This window comes from Amphiura filiformis, chromosome 3 (genome assembly GCF_039555335.1).
Source record: "Amphiura filiformis chromosome 3, Afil_fr2py, whole genome shotgun sequence".
Classification (NCBI taxonomy): Eukaryota; Metazoa; Echinodermata; class Ophiuroidea; order Amphilepidida; family Amphiuridae; genus Amphiura; species Amphiura filiformis.
This window is the reverse complement of record NC_092630.1, coordinates 41,583,881-41,600,905: the sequence shown is the minus strand read 5'-3', so window position 1 is coordinate 41,600,905 and position 17,025 is coordinate 41,583,881. Positions and strand designations below refer to the sequence as shown.

The window sequence follows — 17,025 nt, the reverse complement described above, 5'->3', positions numbered from 1 at the left end:
GAAACGCAATAAACGCTCATTTTGGATCCCTTAACAATTTTGCAGTTTATTAATTGTTGCAACAAGCCATCCACACATATGACCAATCACCAAACATCCATCTGTATTTAGATATGTTTACATATGTGACATGATCTGGTCCATGGGGGCTAAAGAAGGCATTTTTGAAAATTGAGTTACTGTAATTATTACATTATACACACAATAGGCTATAATTTCCTGAAAACACCAAAGGTCTAGCATACTTGGTTCTAAAGTTATGAAGTTTTTTGATGTTTATTTTCTTATGTATTTTATTGTTTGTTACTCCATATTTTTACCTTTATCTCAGTTTCAAATTTGCCGCCTTTGGCCCCCATGGACCAGATTGTGTCACATATTAGGTGGTACAGTGGATTCATGCTTGGGACAACAATGACCAAACATCCATCTGTAGTTAGACATGTTACATAGGCCAACATAATTGGTTGTGGGAGCCAAAGAAATCTACCTGCCTTGACCTTTTGACCTACCTTTAATATGAATACATCCTTGTATTTCTAGTTGATCACCCCACTCAACCCCAGGTGCAGGTGCAAATGGATTGACCTACAGTGGATTAAAATAAAATAGTTTCAGCACTGCTAGAGATTGCTGCAGTTCTACATAAAAGTTTGTTTGGGTTATATAAGGCCAAAAAATAAGTCTTGTAATACTGTATATTGATATGCTGTAGCAATAGCGTTGTGCATTGCATAATGTGTGACGGGCGCAAGCATGCTTATGTGAATTTATTTGAGTGTGAATTGGGACTTAATTGATCTGCACAGTAACAAAAGCCAAATATATTTTGCCAATTTATAATACAAACAAACTTTAGTCAAGGAAATATTAGTTTGCACATAGTATTGCAATTATTGTATAATAATTTTATGCTTATCTGGTTTCTTATTAATTCAATAAGTCAGTAACTCTGTTTGTAAGATAAAATCATATGCCTGATATATGCCTGGTCAAAACAATCTCCCTGCTCAATGAAGAGCAACTCAATAACAAATGCCCATACTGTTCTATCACAAAGTCCTCTGTCAATTTCTAATGTATGTGGTATTTAGTGGTTCCAATGTAAAGAATCTTCTTCTGTTCTTGATATGAATTGAAGAAAACACAATGCTATGCTGGGTTACATAACAATTACACCACAAAGGTGGTCTAATTGCATAATTGATAATTTGATATTTTAGTGTAGAATACATTCACTGCATTGGGCTATTCCAGTTGAAATCTATACACCTTATGGAAGACATGACTTTATTAATCTTCCACATAGGGAGTATGAATTTCAAATGGGGTTACCTGAATGGGTGACTCCATTTGAAATCTATACCCCCCCCCCATGTTTGGGAGATTAAAGGCGTGTCATCTATAGTTTTCAACTGGAATGGCCTATATAGTGTCCCTCCCTAATTAGTCATGATTTTACAAAGACATTTCTTTATACTTGGGGAGCCAAACCCCATATTTTGCTAGCAAGTGACATGTTGAGTTATAAAAAGTTGGCATATTTAGGTGTTTTCTATAGGTCATGGGCAATAACTTCTGGGTGACCAACTAAATCAATACTCTACAGGGGGTCCCATTTATAACACACCATGTCGCTTCAAATGGCTTCGCTCCCTAAGTATTACAATATTAACCCTAACCGCCTGACTGCTACAAAATGCTACAGCACCAAAAAATCCCCTACAAAATGAAGCCCCTGGCAGCCCAAGCATGCCAAGGTGTGTGACTGCGCAAGTATCGGACAACTTATAAAGGCACAAAAAGGCTGGCCGGCCAGCTCACCACCCGTGGCATGTTATCATGGTCAGGGTGCACCTAACCTGAGGGGTCAGTGGTTCAAAACCGGGCTGAAAGAACCACAACATCTTTCTTCTTCATCTTCTTTTCTTCTCCCAAGCACCTTTGCCCAAAAAAGTTCACAATGCAATCCTAGGAGGTCGAACATTATAATTAAGTACTCACCTTTTCTATATCTCCTTGTAAGGGCATTCCTTTCTGTCCCATAAATGCCCACTGTCCCCTATAATTCAATCTATATACATGTTGACTGTAGAAATTATTCATAAACACTTTCCTGGCAGCATCTGAGAGTTGATATGCTGCATCATCAAATGATACAACAATAATGAGTTGTCCGTCACCTATACTGCCTAAGAAAGCTTCTAGCCTAGAAGAATCTGTGGGAATTGAATACATAAGATAAGCTATCAAGTAAATGAGTGAAATGAAGGAGCTTAGCCTTTTAGCGTTTTTATAGGGGTTTATAGCATTTTGGTAACTACAATAATATACAATTGATAAAATGAAAATAACAATTGAAGTAACTGGCTTAGCTTAATATTAAATTAATTTGGCTCAATTGCATTATATCATAATCATGATATTGTCTGAAAATCATATATAAGGGAAAAATTATTTTCAATTACATTAATTGAGAATGTACTTGGATTTAAAAGGGCATTTCGTGATCCACAGCCTCATCCCCCACTTTTCTCAAAAAAGTTGAGATTTTTATATCACTGGAAACCTCTGGCTACATAATGTTTATGTACAAAATATTTCTCGAGATTAATTTGTTTAGCAAAGATATCGTGAAATTTGAATTCCAGAACGAAATTACAATGCATTGTCTATGGAGCAGTGTAATACACATAATCATGCATAACTCGCGAACGCAAAATTGGAATCAACTGAAATTTTAGGAATAGGTTTTTTTCGTGGATATCTAATGAAAAATGACATAAATAGAGGATGCTAGGATCACGAAATACTCCTTTAACATGTCAAATAAGAATCAAATCTCATGAACTGAATTGATGAATCAATTCTCTCAAATGTACTCAATGGAGTAGTTGAAAGAAACAGTTTGCATTATATGTGCAGTGTATCAGGCAATTCCATTTAAATCTACAATAACCCCTGTGGAAGATGTTAGAAGTATCTTCCACAGGGGAGTTATGAATATCAAATAGAATGAACACATTAGGCAGTTCCATTTGCACTTCATACACCCTCTGTGAAAGATAAGGCAGTTCCATTTGCATTTCATACACCTGAATCTTCCACAGAGGGAGGGCAAGTTTCAAACAGCTAGAGTTCGGCCCTAATTTGGTAAAACGACCTGACTCGAGACAGACTTTTATGCCTAATCAGGACTGCACTGAAAAAAGTTTAAACGCCTTCATGCCATTTCTTTTTTCCAAGTGTCTAGCTTATTATTGTGTTCCTAAAGTTTTTTTTTTTCGGTTTTTGAGTGTCCCTGGACCTAGACCTAGATGCTAGGATCATTCATGGTTGACCTAAAAAAAAATAAAAAAAAATTTTAATATGAAAATTGATAATTTGTATTCATGTCATACTCTATTAATGATTTCAAAATGCATTGAATTTGAATGCATTTTTTTTTTGAAATTGAGTATAATCCCACCCCCAATTGTGAAAAATTTTCACATAAAAAACGGGTGGGACTATACTCGGACCAATACGGTACTATGATGCTTAGCAAAATTAATTTTGCTGTCTTACCCTTATATTGCCAACATTAATTTGTATCAAAACTTGTTTGTAAGGTTATTATTAAACATCTGCTATGATATCAAATTATAACCGTAGTTATCAAGACTTACATAATAAAAGCAGTTTGATTACCTTCATCATATAAATCAAATGTTTGAGTTGTAATTTTTTGCATGTGAGTTGGATCTGAAATCAAGAAGAAATACAAAATGTATCAGTTTGAATCCACATAGATATTTGTGACCTGCTACCACGAAATCAGCGTAAAGTCGCAAGGAGTTAGTCACTTAAAATGCCCTGGCTACTGCGTTGGTATTCAATCACCTGTTAAAGACACTAAGTATGTCTGCATGTCCTTTGTGAATGGGGGGCGGGGCACAATGGGCCATTCACGAAGGATCATACTACTGGCTTGTACAGGTGGCAGCAAACAAAGAACATCAACTTAGTCAGACCAAATATCTCGAAACTACTAACTCAACAAAATGAGTATAAAGACGCGTCGACTTTACGCTGATTTCGTGGTAGCAGGTCACATTTATTCTTCTAGACTCATATCCAGATGGTCATCGCCATTTCTATAAGACAGGTTTTGTGTAATCCAATGTAATCTCAATGATAACCAAGTAAGATTTTAGAAGATGTAATAATAATCAAAATTTCTTTCATTTACTTACCTTGAATGCGTACTATATTTAAACCTCTTGACATAGTCTCTGGTGTCATGAGTCTGCAATAGGCAATCAAAACATTCATGATCAAGTGAAGCAAGTTATATCTTAAAAGGATATTTTCCTACACACATGTTACTTTCTACTTGGTGTGAAAATGTGCTGCAAAGACTACTGTATTTTTGCTTTTATTTTGATCTATATTTACCAAAGCAATGAAATCTGTGCTTCACATTACAGCCCATAAGTTCACAAATGATTCTATATCTCCAAGTACCAATGGTGTCATTTATATATATGTCTACGTAATTGTGTATGTGCTTATTTCTTAATGTTATTATTCTCTCTGTACTTTTAAGCCATAATGTGTGCTCTTTTATGAGATTGGTAATAATTGGCATAATTATAATAGTCCAGTCAAAGTGGGTTTTGACTCACCACTAATTGCAACAGAATTTTTTCACTGCTATGAATGTTAGAGATGTATACAAAAAGTATACTAAAATATACTTGGTGGAAATGTAGTTTTTGGCGGGAAAAGGTCATACAGGGGTCAAATTTCAAAATCGCTCCAATCATTTTAAAAACTATATCAAATTATTCCTCTAGTCATAAGGATTTACAAAAAATAGTTTGCCATATCTATGATGTACGGTTCTTGAGTTATAACCGAAAAGGTCAAAGGTCAAATATTGGGTCAAAAAACTAAAAATTGTCTGATTTTAACCAAAATGGTCTCAAATTGTTCGGCTTGCAAACATAATTCATTTAAAGAATATTTGCACTGTTTAGGTTGTTTAATTACATGCGTAACATCGAAAACTAGGTCGGGGTCAATAGAGTTCAATGGTCAATGACCTCTTTTACCCTGCTACCTTGGTAACAAAACATCCAAGATATGGCAAACTATTCTTATTTTGGAGTTTTTTTAAAGGACGAAAACATTGAGACCATTTTTAAGGAGATCGGAGCATTTTTTCGAAGTTGACCCACGTGGAGCCCAAAATTTGACCTTTGACCTTTTTGCTTATAACTTGAGAATGGTACATCACAGATATGACAAACTATACTTTTTCTGAATCCTTAAGACTAGAGGAATGCTTTGGTATAGTTTTTAAAAAGATTAAAGCAATTTTGAAATTTGACCCCTTTATGACCTTTTCCCGCCAAAAAATACCTTTCCACCAAGTATATTTTAGTATATTTTTTGGTATGATGTTCAGGGGACATCTCTAAAATGTATAAAAGTGAAAAAAATTCTGTTGCAATTAGTGGTGGGTGACACCACTAATTTGCTTAGATTGACTGGACTATAATGTTTACGTGTCCCATGCCAATCAGCCAAACATGTTACAAGTGTTTGCAGGACAATAGAGCAAGATCAACAAAATGCCTATTAAGACATAAAGTCCCCTACAGATAACTTAACTACACATTAAACAGCCAAAATAGCCAGTACGTGGGGTTTCTTCCATGTACAGAAACCTTTCCTGACAGTTATTATTAATATTGCTTCAACATTTTGGGTAAAGAATAACAAAATTAAAATTTGATGGAAATCATGCATTATGGCTTCACAATTTTTTGATTTTAAAATCAATTATTCAAAAAAATCAAGAAAGAGTAATATGATTATTCCAACACACAAACAAAAAATATGCAAAAAACCAAAACAGTTGCACACACACACACATCCCATGGGGGAAGGGGGTACTCAGTACAAATACGGGATGTGGAGTATTCGGGATGTGGTGCAAACATGGGTCTCATATTTGGCCATTTGGTATGCAATGACCACTTTTTCTAGGCAAATTATAGTTTATGATGGGTCATTTTTTCACAATTTTGCTGTTTTTTCTGTAAATAGCCCAATTTGACCTACCTGCAGCCAAAATTGTTGAAATTGCATTGAATTTGACTTTTGGTATAGCAATGGGTCAAAATTTATTACAAAATTGGTATACATAGATAGGTCTATTTCACATCCATACCCAAACCAAACTTGAGTACCTCTAGGCACACCCCATACATTTTGTCTATTACTTACTCTTTTCCATCAAGACACATGTATGGTTTCTCTTTATTCTTGTGTCCTGTCCTGACATGATATGCAAATTGTCCTCTCTGGCATGGAGACTTATTGCCGCACTTTGCTTCAATGTCGTATGCAGGCATTATGGGTACTACAGGACAAAATAAAGATTCTGATCAACACACTGTTTTACTTTTATTTACTTGAATAATATCAGTTGATAACATACATATCACCTTGATACATTGATTATGAATGAGACTGACCACGCAAACACTGGTACTTACTACTTACATCACTTCCCACCACCTGCGGACATTTTAAGTATTTTTCTCAGACTTTTTCACCAAACCCTGCACCACTTTTGCTAGACAAGGAGTCATTTCCATAACAATTCTTAGAGCTTGTAAAATAAACTTCATAAATAAAGCCTGAAGATAACACATTTTACCTTGTTCATGACTCTTTTATACTTGCGTTTTGAATTCTATTGCCTCGAATGCCCATTATTCAGAATCACGCTCTCTGATTTGTTCAAATTTGTTCACGGGAGACCTTTATTCTGTAATAATGGGTCAAGAAATAAAGGTTGCTGCCTTATCCTTTACACTCGCATTATTTACATATTTGGGTATAAAGGATTTGCCAATACTCTTTATTTCTTTTTTTTATATAATACAAGTTTGTTAAATCAGTGACATGAAATCTACAGTGATTTTGGGGGAAGTTAAAACTGACCAGTGCCCACATAATATAAGGCCACATATTGAACAATGTGATGAGGTTAGTAAAATTGCACATCAAAGAAAGAAAGAAGACAGTTTCAGTGATTAAGTGTTGAATTACAGCAGACTAAAGTAAAAATTTTATTGAATGAACATAGTGTGACAAACATCTACATACCTGTGATAAACGCATGTCTACACACCCACAGAAGTGAATCCAATTTACTTTGATTGGCTGGTATTTCAGATAATGTCTTTTGATTGCTTCAACTAGACTAGGCTAGAATAGACTAGAATAATAATATAGAAACTATAAACTAAAAGTTTCATCAATAATTTTAAATACCCAAGCTACTCACCAGCTTTAGTTATTTGCTGCATTTTAATTTCTTGCTGTCTCTTAGCTTCACCTGCTTGTTGTTGTAAGTTCACCTTAAAATCTGCCCAGGAACAATGACAACATAGAACATAGAACTAAAGCTCTAACGGTTTCCTGTTTTAAGGCGACACTGACCATGTTATTGACTTGCAAATTTATCATAATTTTTGTACCAAATATTCAAAAAGAGTATCATGAAGAATTGTACACAACAAATCATAGACATTCTGCTTGTTCACTAATGTCTGCATGCATATTCATCAATATACCATGAAACAAGCCTTTTATTTTGCTAACACTCAATTTAGTTCACTTTTTATCCCAACATTTGAATCCTCCAAAAAATTGCAAAAAGCTTTCAGAATAATGAAACAAGTCAGTGTCACATAAAAAAAAGAAAACTTTGCAAGACAAGAACAAGCCACTGGTTATTACCCTTATTATACTGAATCACCATGTACAGATAAGCATGAGTGCCCATGTATATGACAATTTAGCTTGCCATTTTTTACTTTCAAAAAGACGCTATATCACAATAAATTAACGACCCAATAAATATGGTAGTTTCCTCTCACATAAAATGTTAATCTTTTCACGATTATTTGTTGTAAAGTTGTGGTAACAATGATACATAATAATCAAATTGGATGCTGATGCATTTGATACCAAACATCAAGTCAGTGTCGCATTACTCTTACGTTACACCAACTTGTAGGACTTGAATAGGACTGTACAAAATTAATGTAAATACTATAAGAGTATAAACTAAAAAGAGAACATCAAAGGCATCAGTGTAGGAAACAGCAATGAGAACCAATACACAACAAACAGAAAGGTTCTTTGAAGCAAAATAGTAGAGGTTAATTTTCAGGTAAAAGTTGTACATATGTCCTTTGTTGTAAGATACACAAATAAACTTGATATCACTCTCTAAGTCTCATCATTGTGTCTTAATTTTATTATTTGTTCATTGAACTTCATTCACAACTTAATTTTAGTATATTCTGAAGCCGCCATGTTGAGCTGGTAAATTTCTAGTCGGGTCGGTAACTACCAGCCGGAATAACTAGTGCTAAGTGCCAAAAATTGTTAGCGACAGCCCTATTTGCATTTATGTGATGGCCTTAGTTAGTATACCAAGTTCCCAAAGCAGTATGCATGAAAGGCTAGTGAAAACACACACCATGTGTGACTTGTTCCTGCAAAATATAATTTGTATTTTCATGAAAAAGTAAACTAAAATATCCAAATCCTGAAAGACCCGACAATATGCTTTTTAATGATATTCTGGTTTTTAAAATTGGGCATAATTCTGGCTTACCCCGCGCATCCTGTGTGTTAGATTAGACTTTAGTGTTAAGGTTAGTGTTACAGTTAAGGTAGTGCACAGCGTATTCCAGAATTATTCCAAAAAGTTCTGAGTGACTTGATGATGGATTTCTCCTCGTTTTTATATTATATTTTTAAAGGTTAATTATTTGTGTTTCTTATGCTGGACTTATTAGGCTCCCATTTAGTTAATAGGAAAAATCTATAACAAACACCTCAAAAAAAAAAAAGAGCATACTTGTTGGGGTGATCATACTTTCTCACAGCATTGATTGCAAAATTTGATACGAACATGTGGAGCATTTTGTCAAGTTCAGTATGATATCTAGGTCCTGTTAATTTACACAGAGAGAAGTCAACTTCAATTGCCACATCAAATTCAGATTGCGACCAAGGATTAGCATATATTAGACTTCAAAGCAAATTGTGAATTCGACTTTTACACCATCACTTGCTGATGCTTTAAATAACCATTAGTGAACTTGATTTCAAATTGTGTGTTCGGTTACACTGTAAATCTCAAGTTTGAAGTCGAGTTTGAATTTGATGAAAGTTGTTCCAGGTCGTCATTAGAAGTCAAGTCGACTTCTGAAGTTGAGTTCAAAACACAATGACCCTATTTACACACAAATAAAGTTGAGTTCGAATTCGACTCAAGTCGACTTCAGGCTCTGTGTAAATGGTGTCCTAGCTTTCTTTTCATGCAGTGTGTATTCCAAAGCATGCGGCATACAAAATTGCATGTTATACTTACTTTTCTCAGTCTCATCTTCTTGAAACACATAGGATAGCAGCACAAAAGTTAAGATGATAAGGCACGATGCTATGGCATGTTGACACACTGAAAAGACAAAAATATTTTAATAGATGAGCACACATGTTTGAGTTTTTTCCCACCTTGCTAAAGACATTGTTAAATTATTACTATCAATCAAAGTGTAGACCTCATCCGAGTCCGACTGACCCTACACCCCAACTGTGGTCATTGCTTAAAATACTTTTCAGTGATGTTTACAATCAGGAATCGCTGACGTCTGCAGTTCCTATGTGTGACTGCATATACACAGAGGTTTCTTAACTAAATGGAACAGGGACTGTCTTTTGGAATTTGCAGGAGAGCATTTTATAGCTCTTCTGGAGCCTTCAAGGAGAGCTGTTTAGAGCATTTCCAATAGAAAGCGAGAATGGTCAACTAAGGAGCAGAGAGTGATTGCTCTCACTGCCCCCATGGAATGATTAGGTGGCAACACAAAACTTTGCATTGCCCTGCTTTTATGGAGATAAGATTTACAACAGATCAAGATTGAATCCTTTTTTCTAATTCTTTTCTAACAGAATGACAGACAGACAGACCTTGTCATTATCAAAATCAGATAATCAGATTTTGCTGAGCAATCTGATAAAAACAAACAAGCAAAAAACGAATAAACAAACTACACCAGACAGCATGACAGACAGGCAGAGACAGACATACGTTGTCATTACCTAAACCAGATTTTGGTGAACAATCTAGTAAAAACAAACAAACAAACAAATAAACAAACAAAAACCAAATACACAAACAAACACAGTAAAACTAATCCTACCTCTGACCCTAATGAGCTTTCGTATCAGCCACATGATTATACGATAGATGTAGCGCAGACAGGAGACACATGAGCCGAGTAGCAGATCGACAGCAGCAGCAGCAGGCTCTTCTTCCTCATCTACGACATAACAGTCATGATATTTAGGTGCTATGAATGAAGGATAGAGATGGTTGTATCTGTAGTCATTTCTTGAGGATCCCAGAGCATAGTAAGTACCATAGTCGTTATTCCTGTAATCACCCATGGTGTTTGAGGACACACAAAAAATCACAAAATAATCCAAAGTTAGGCAACGTTTATATTGTAAATATCATTTCGTATCACATTGATTGCACATAATGGGAAATCTATGCTATCAAATTATTGAACATCTGGAGGTTTATCAACAATGCTTTACAGATTGCACACTCAGTACAACTTGAGGCAACTGCAGACACAAATTAGTACAAATTAAATGTAAATTATAACGAATGTAAGCAATTAAAATATTTAATTTAAAAAAATGTATGAAAAGAAATTTATTTTGTATTGAATGCAAATTGTGTTTTACAACAATATATTCAAATTTCTTGGTTCTAAAAAATATAATCTTAGTTGAAATTATTAATGATGACCCACATCAATAATATTTCGCAACAGGTGGCATCAGCCCTGCCTCAAATTTGTGCAGTATCTGAGTATGCCTCTGATTTCAATGCAATTGAAAACAATGCACAGCCTTGAATACAATGTGTGTGTGCTTGTCTGTATAATTGTTCAATTAAGTGTATTGTGTCTGCACTGACACTCAGTTTTCACAATTCAAGATGCAAGACATGTTTTTCAGATGGGTATTTAATAATTGAATTCAAGCTAATTTTAATTAAAATGTTGATTAAAATGTTATTAAAATAACAAATAACAAATGTTATTACAATAACATTTGTTCCTCCTTTTAAGTTTTAGGAACAAATAACAAATGTTATTATTAAAATAACATAATTTGTTCCTCCTTTTAGGAACAAATAACAAATGTTATTAAAATAACATTATTTTGTTCTTCCTTTTAGGAATATAAATCATGGAATTTTTTAAAGGGAGGAGGTACGTTTTTAAAGAAAGGAGCTACATTTATTAATAAAAAGGAGCATTGTCATTAAATGTACCTCTTGGAATTTTACTCACTTTTTTACATGTAGCCACATTCAATTTGGATTACAAAATGATAATTTAAAGCCAGACAAATCTAGGCATTGACCCAGTCAGCTACAATTAGCTAACTAGATAGAAGCATATGCCAAACACAATAGGGTGGTGCTGCACAAAGGCTACAGCCAGCTATGTCAAAGTTTTACTATGTTGAAAATAAAACTATGTTGAATATGAAAATACAGTTTGATACATTGAATCTAGTCCTAACCCTAAACCTTACCCTAAACCTGGTTGAATTTATTTTTTATTTGACATAGTGAATCTTTAATGGTACTTGACATATATACCAACCCTTATTTACGACACTGCAGGTGGGCTGCATGATATTCTTTTAAATTTGGCATGTTTTTACTAAGGCCTAAAAAAATTGTTTGATTGGCGTAACCCGACCTACCCCAAAATTAGGCCAGACCCTAACTTTTTTTTCGCCAAAAAAAATAACAAAATATAAAAAAATAAATATAAATTAATTAATTTAAAAAAAAAAAAAAGAAGAAGAAAAAAAGTTCCAAAGCCTTTATCAAACAAAATTTACAGCTTAAAAAGTGAAAAAAAAAGAATCCCGACCTACCTACCCTAAAATTTGTTTATGTTACGCCAATCAAACAATTTTTTTAGGCCTAATGGTACTGTCCTTCTTGTGTATGTCACACATTTAAAGTCTGTAAAAGTTCTACAGTACAGCAATCCTGAAAACAACAAATGCTTACAGACCGAAATGTCCAGTTGACTTTCATAACATCTTACATCATAATAAACAACCCTAAATATAACTTCCTTAATCACCTAGGGTGCTAATTATGTTGAACATGGTAATAAAATTCTTGTTTCGGTTTACAATGCAAAATTATATTCAATGATGATAAAGCATGAATCATATAACAAAATCATTTGATTATTAATTGATTATACTTCCTACTTCTGTAAGGGATTTTCCTAATCACTGTTTTGGATTTTGTTGGTCTGTGTGTGAAATTCAGGGTGAAACGTACAACCAAGAAAAAAGAGTTTATAGCCCTATCATATTGTTGAAATTCTTACCTAAACAGTGATTTATTCTATTAAATAATGATTTCAAAATGCATACAAATTCAGTGCATTTTTTTAAATCAAACATGAACGATCCTAGCATTTAGCTGTAGGTCCAGGGACACTCCAAAGCCGAAAAAATAAATAACTTAAAAAAAAAAAAAAATTTTGAACATTTGGGGGTGGGACTTTACTCAAAGGTGGGACTATACTCGCATCAGTACGGTACTTACATTAAAATCTTCAATTTGTGGCTAAAACTAGTGTCAAAAACAGGACCCATGTGTAAGGATTTTTCAGTTGAAAAGCCTACCCATGGCTAAGGATTTCTCATGAAAAACTGACCCACTGGAGCGTCACATCCCGATTCCCTGTTAAGGTAGGAGCATCGGATAATAGGCCCATGCAGGAAAATAGCCACTATATGAAATCAGAATTATGTATCCACATCAAATATATAACCAATTTAAGTTAATCCACTTATTTTCAATGTTTCATGAAAATTTAAACATTTCTTATGTTTTTCTTTATTTTTTGAAAATTCCCTATTTTTTTCTACAAATAATTATTGCTAGCCTAGAGGGAATGTGATATGGTTTCCATAGTTTGTGGGGTGGTTAATAAGCCTAATATCTAAATTCTCTCGCCAGAATTTTTTGATTACAAACTAGTAGCACACTAGTAGCACACACCAAAATGCTCTTATATTAGGAGGTGTGCTCTTATAGCCATCTGTCCTGGTCTCAAACTTGTCATCAATTCCAATTTGTTTATCTATAAACCTGTCACCAACTCCAATTCCTTTACCTTTGACAAGAGTTGATCTAATTATTGGGTAATTCATTGCATGGGTCATCTGTGATAGGTCTGAGGGAGCAAGGTAGATGGTCATTGTATGTGTCTGGATTTATACATGTAGATTGGGTTTGACAGTTTTTTCTTCATTATTTTCTTTCCTATCTTTCTTTCTTGCTTTCATTCTTTCTTTCCTTCTTCCTATGCATTTCTTTCTTTCTTTCCTTTCATCCTCCCTTTTTGTTTCTTTCTTTCCTTACTTCTTTTTCCCTTCCTTTCAATTTCCTTTCTTTCTATCTTTGCTGCTTCCTTCCTTTCTGTGTTACTTACTACTATAATTGAAAGTGTTCTCCTATAAAAAGTTCTCTTCTAAAAAGACACAAATGCACAGTTCATATTGCATTGTACAATTTAAATATGGGAAATTATAGCACTGCTCGAAAAGGGTACGGTGTGCTACTAGTGTCAAAACCACTTTATGTACAAAATCAATGGGGTTTCCTAATGAAAATGGCATAACTCAAAAACGCTTTGTTGGCAAAAATTAAAATTTGGCAGGCAAGTTTTTCTCACCCAACTACACATCCTGTATCATTTTAAACCAAATCTGTGCATGACACCGTAACCGATGTTTCTACCTTAACCGACATACGTGGGTACCCCCAAAATGCCTCAACTTTGCACTAAAGGTTGTAATTCTTTTTGATAGATGCTATGGTTTAAATGTTACATTATGTGATGTGACCCGCTCTGACGAAACCCAACATACAATGTAAGTCGCACTCAGCCATTTTGAGATATGGCAAGTCAAAGTTGGGAACCCCATGGGCTCCCCAATTTCCCACCCCACAACATCGACATCAACATTTTTGAATTTTGACCAACTTCAAAAATATTTGAAATTTGGGCGAAAAAGAGGCCTTTTATGATTTTTTTGACCACTTTTGGTGCAAATTTCTCAAAGTTGGTCAAAATAAAAAAAAATTAAAAAAATGGTTCTTAGATATTTTTATCTAGTTTTAAAAATTAATAAAAAGATTTTTTGGCCCAAGAAGTTTTTTGTTACATTTAACTGAGAAGGAGTGGGCCAAAAGACGTTTTTTGGGGGGGATTTTGGACCAAAAATGAGCATTTTGGCCCAAATTTGACCTCAGAGATGAATTGATCAAGTCTTTGCCATTCTGTAAACCTTTAGGCCTATATACTTTAGACCAACAATTTAGCAGTTATGAGGCCCGAAAGTTTCCATAATTCCTGGGTTAAGACCAACCTTAAGGGGTACTACACCCCTGGCAAATTTTGTGCCTATTTTTGCATTTTTCTCAAAAATTATAACACATTGGTGACAAGTAAGATATGTATATTATAGGGGCAAGGACAACAACTACTGTACTGAAAATTCAGCAGCTCAAAGCAAGTAGTTATTGATTTATTGATCAAATATTGGTTTTCCTCATTTTTGACTGTAACTCCACAACTGTTGTCTGTGCTGAAATAAAATTTCCAGTGCAGTAGTTGTAGTCCTTGCCCCTATAATATACATATCTTACTTGTCCCCAATGTGCTATAATGTTTGAGAAAAATGCAAAAATAGGCACAAAATTGGGCAGGGGTGTACTACCCCCTTAAGAGAGAAAGAAAGAACGACTACAGGAGGAAAATAAATATAATAAACCTTCTCTGATAATAAATAATAAATTTTAAAAACAAATTGTTTTTTATTCAGTCTAAACAAATTTAAATAATAAACAAATTTAAATAAGTACCCGGTAAGCAAATTTAAACAAACAATAAAAACTTAATACACAAATTTTAACAAATAAATGAAGCTAAATAATTAAAGCTAGTATAAATAAATAATAAATAAATAAATAAATAAATAAATAAGGCTAGTAAATACTAAATAAACCATAATAAATAAATAAATAAATAAAGAGAAAGAGAAAAGAAAGAAAATAAATAACTTAATAATTTAAAAGAATAAAGAACACAACTTAGCAAGAGGGAAATAAATAAATAAAATGAATAAATAAGAAAAAAATAATGAACATTTAAATAATTAAATTAAAAACAAATAAATAATATACTTATATATGGTCGTGCGTCATGAATTGGGGGTATAGGAAAAGGTGGAGGCGTTACATTTTTTCATTTTATTTGGGACATTTTGTCCCAGATCTCAAGAATGGAGAGGGGTAATGAACTAGTTTTGGGCTCATTTTGTTGCTTATTTATCTAGTTCAATTTGTGGAAAGAACAAACTTCACACTTTATTTACTTCTTGAGATATTGCAATTCAAACGATGTGAAGTCAGGGGTGGAGGATCCTACGGTTGAGGATCCTACGGTTGAGGCATGTGTTAAAGTATAGGGAATGTTGATTTTAGCGCCTCACAAATATATTTTTTACTGTAACTTCATAACCCAGCAAGGTATTGAGATGGATTATGTACCATTGTTTTCGTATTTATGTCTAGTTTGAAATGTGACCAGATTTACTCCAAGCTAAGTTAATTTGTTGCAAGTGTGCTGCATTCTATGTCATGGGTTCTAGGCTTTTCCTATACGTTACTGTGTTAAGGATTCATTTGTGCTGCTGTTAAGGTTAACATTTTTTGGATGGAAATTTGAGGAATTCAAATATGCCACTGGTTTTTGTGTGGGGCATGGAGGAAAAAAGTTTTGATTGAAAATGTAATAAAAATCATAAAAATTATGTACAACTTTTGAACACCCTGTATCTCAGGTAGGCAACATAACTCATCATTACAAGTTTTTTTTTTTTTTGAAAGCCTACAATGTTATTAGCACATCTAAAAAGGTTTCAGCAGAACAGGTGTTTATGTTAGTAAATAAGAGAGAAACAAAATAGTATACTTTTTGAACCAAAATTCAACTTTTCCACCCTATATGACATTTGTGGCACCCTGTATATTGACCAATTGTTTGTATGTGTGTATTCCTTTACAGTGATATATAATTTTATAGAGTTTTGACGAACAGTTTATGAATTAGATCAGTTTAAGTACTAAAACATGTAAATTGCTCAATTTTTTAGTGTGTAACGCATTTGGCCCCCAATTCATGGCGCACGACCAGATATAAAACAAATTTAAACAAATACATTAATATAAAGCTAGCATCTAAATAAATAAAACTAGTATAAATAAGGCTAGTAAATTATTTATAAGTAAATTTAATAAATCATAATAAATAAAGAAAGAAGCAGTAACTGCAGTATACACACATAAATTTGCTGTCAAAGTTATGTAATAATCGGATTAACTACCATGATTACAAGTAGTTCATCACCTGTGTACGTCTGCAATCATGAATATAATACCTCTCTTAGCTTCGAGCATCGAGTGATTAGCATTTTTTTGACATCTGTCATGTCTATGGTTCAATGCATCTAGATACTGCGTGAATTGTTGTAGTGCAGGCCGCAGAGGGTCTATTCAAATCTGTATTCATCAATTATTGCTATGGTAATTAATCCTGTTACATCATCACTTTGACAGCAAATATAGTGATTGAGATCAACATGAATCATGATCAATTTCTTCACAGATCCGATGCAGCTTGGTAATCTGCTTTACTGCCTTTTTAGGAGATCGATGGTCAATCTCTAAAGGTCCGTTCATACTACCACCGCATTTGCGATGCGTTGCTTTGCGATGCCGGTATATCAATTACTTTTTGCCGCAACTCAACGCAATTTGTCGCA

The 17,025-nt window shown here is 33.9% G+C and overlaps 1 protein-coding gene and 1 long non-coding RNA gene across 4 annotated transcripts in view; one reads left to right on the top strand and one right to left on the bottom strand.

Annotated features, from left to right (window-relative positions):
* LOC140148544 (uncharacterized) overlaps positions 1 to 17,025 on the top strand; it is a 219,309-nt gene that overhangs the window by 160,169 nt on the left and 42,115 nt on the right. The gene's annotated exons all lie outside the window — the stretch shown is intronic.
* LOC140148531 (protein O-linked-mannose beta-1,2-N-acetylglucosaminyltransferase 1-like) overlaps positions 1 to 17,025 on the bottom strand; it is a 57,466-nt gene that overhangs the window by 39,982 nt on the left and 459 nt on the right. For 2 of the 3 annotated variants that reach the window (XM_072170523.1, XM_072170525.1), the window contains exons 2-9: positions 10,281 to 10,513; positions 9,449 to 9,535; positions 7,346 to 7,426; positions 6,277 to 6,412; positions 4,236 to 4,288; positions 3,691 to 3,744; positions 2,005 to 2,219; positions 513 to 588 (exon numbers count right to left, since the gene is read on the bottom strand). In XM_072170523.1, coding sequence (XP_072026624.1) covers positions 513 to 588; positions 2,005 to 2,219; positions 3,691 to 3,744; positions 4,236 to 4,288; positions 6,277 to 6,412; positions 7,346 to 7,426; positions 9,449 to 9,535; positions 10,281 to 10,314 — 736 coding nt within the window. In that variant the 5' untranslated portion in view covers positions 10,315 to 10,513. The remainder of the gene's footprint in view (positions 1 to 512; positions 589 to 2,004; positions 2,220 to 3,690; positions 3,745 to 4,235; positions 4,289 to 6,276; positions 6,413 to 7,345; positions 7,427 to 9,448; positions 9,536 to 10,280; positions 10,514 to 17,025) is intronic. The other variant, XM_072170524.1, reaches the window with a different exon arrangement.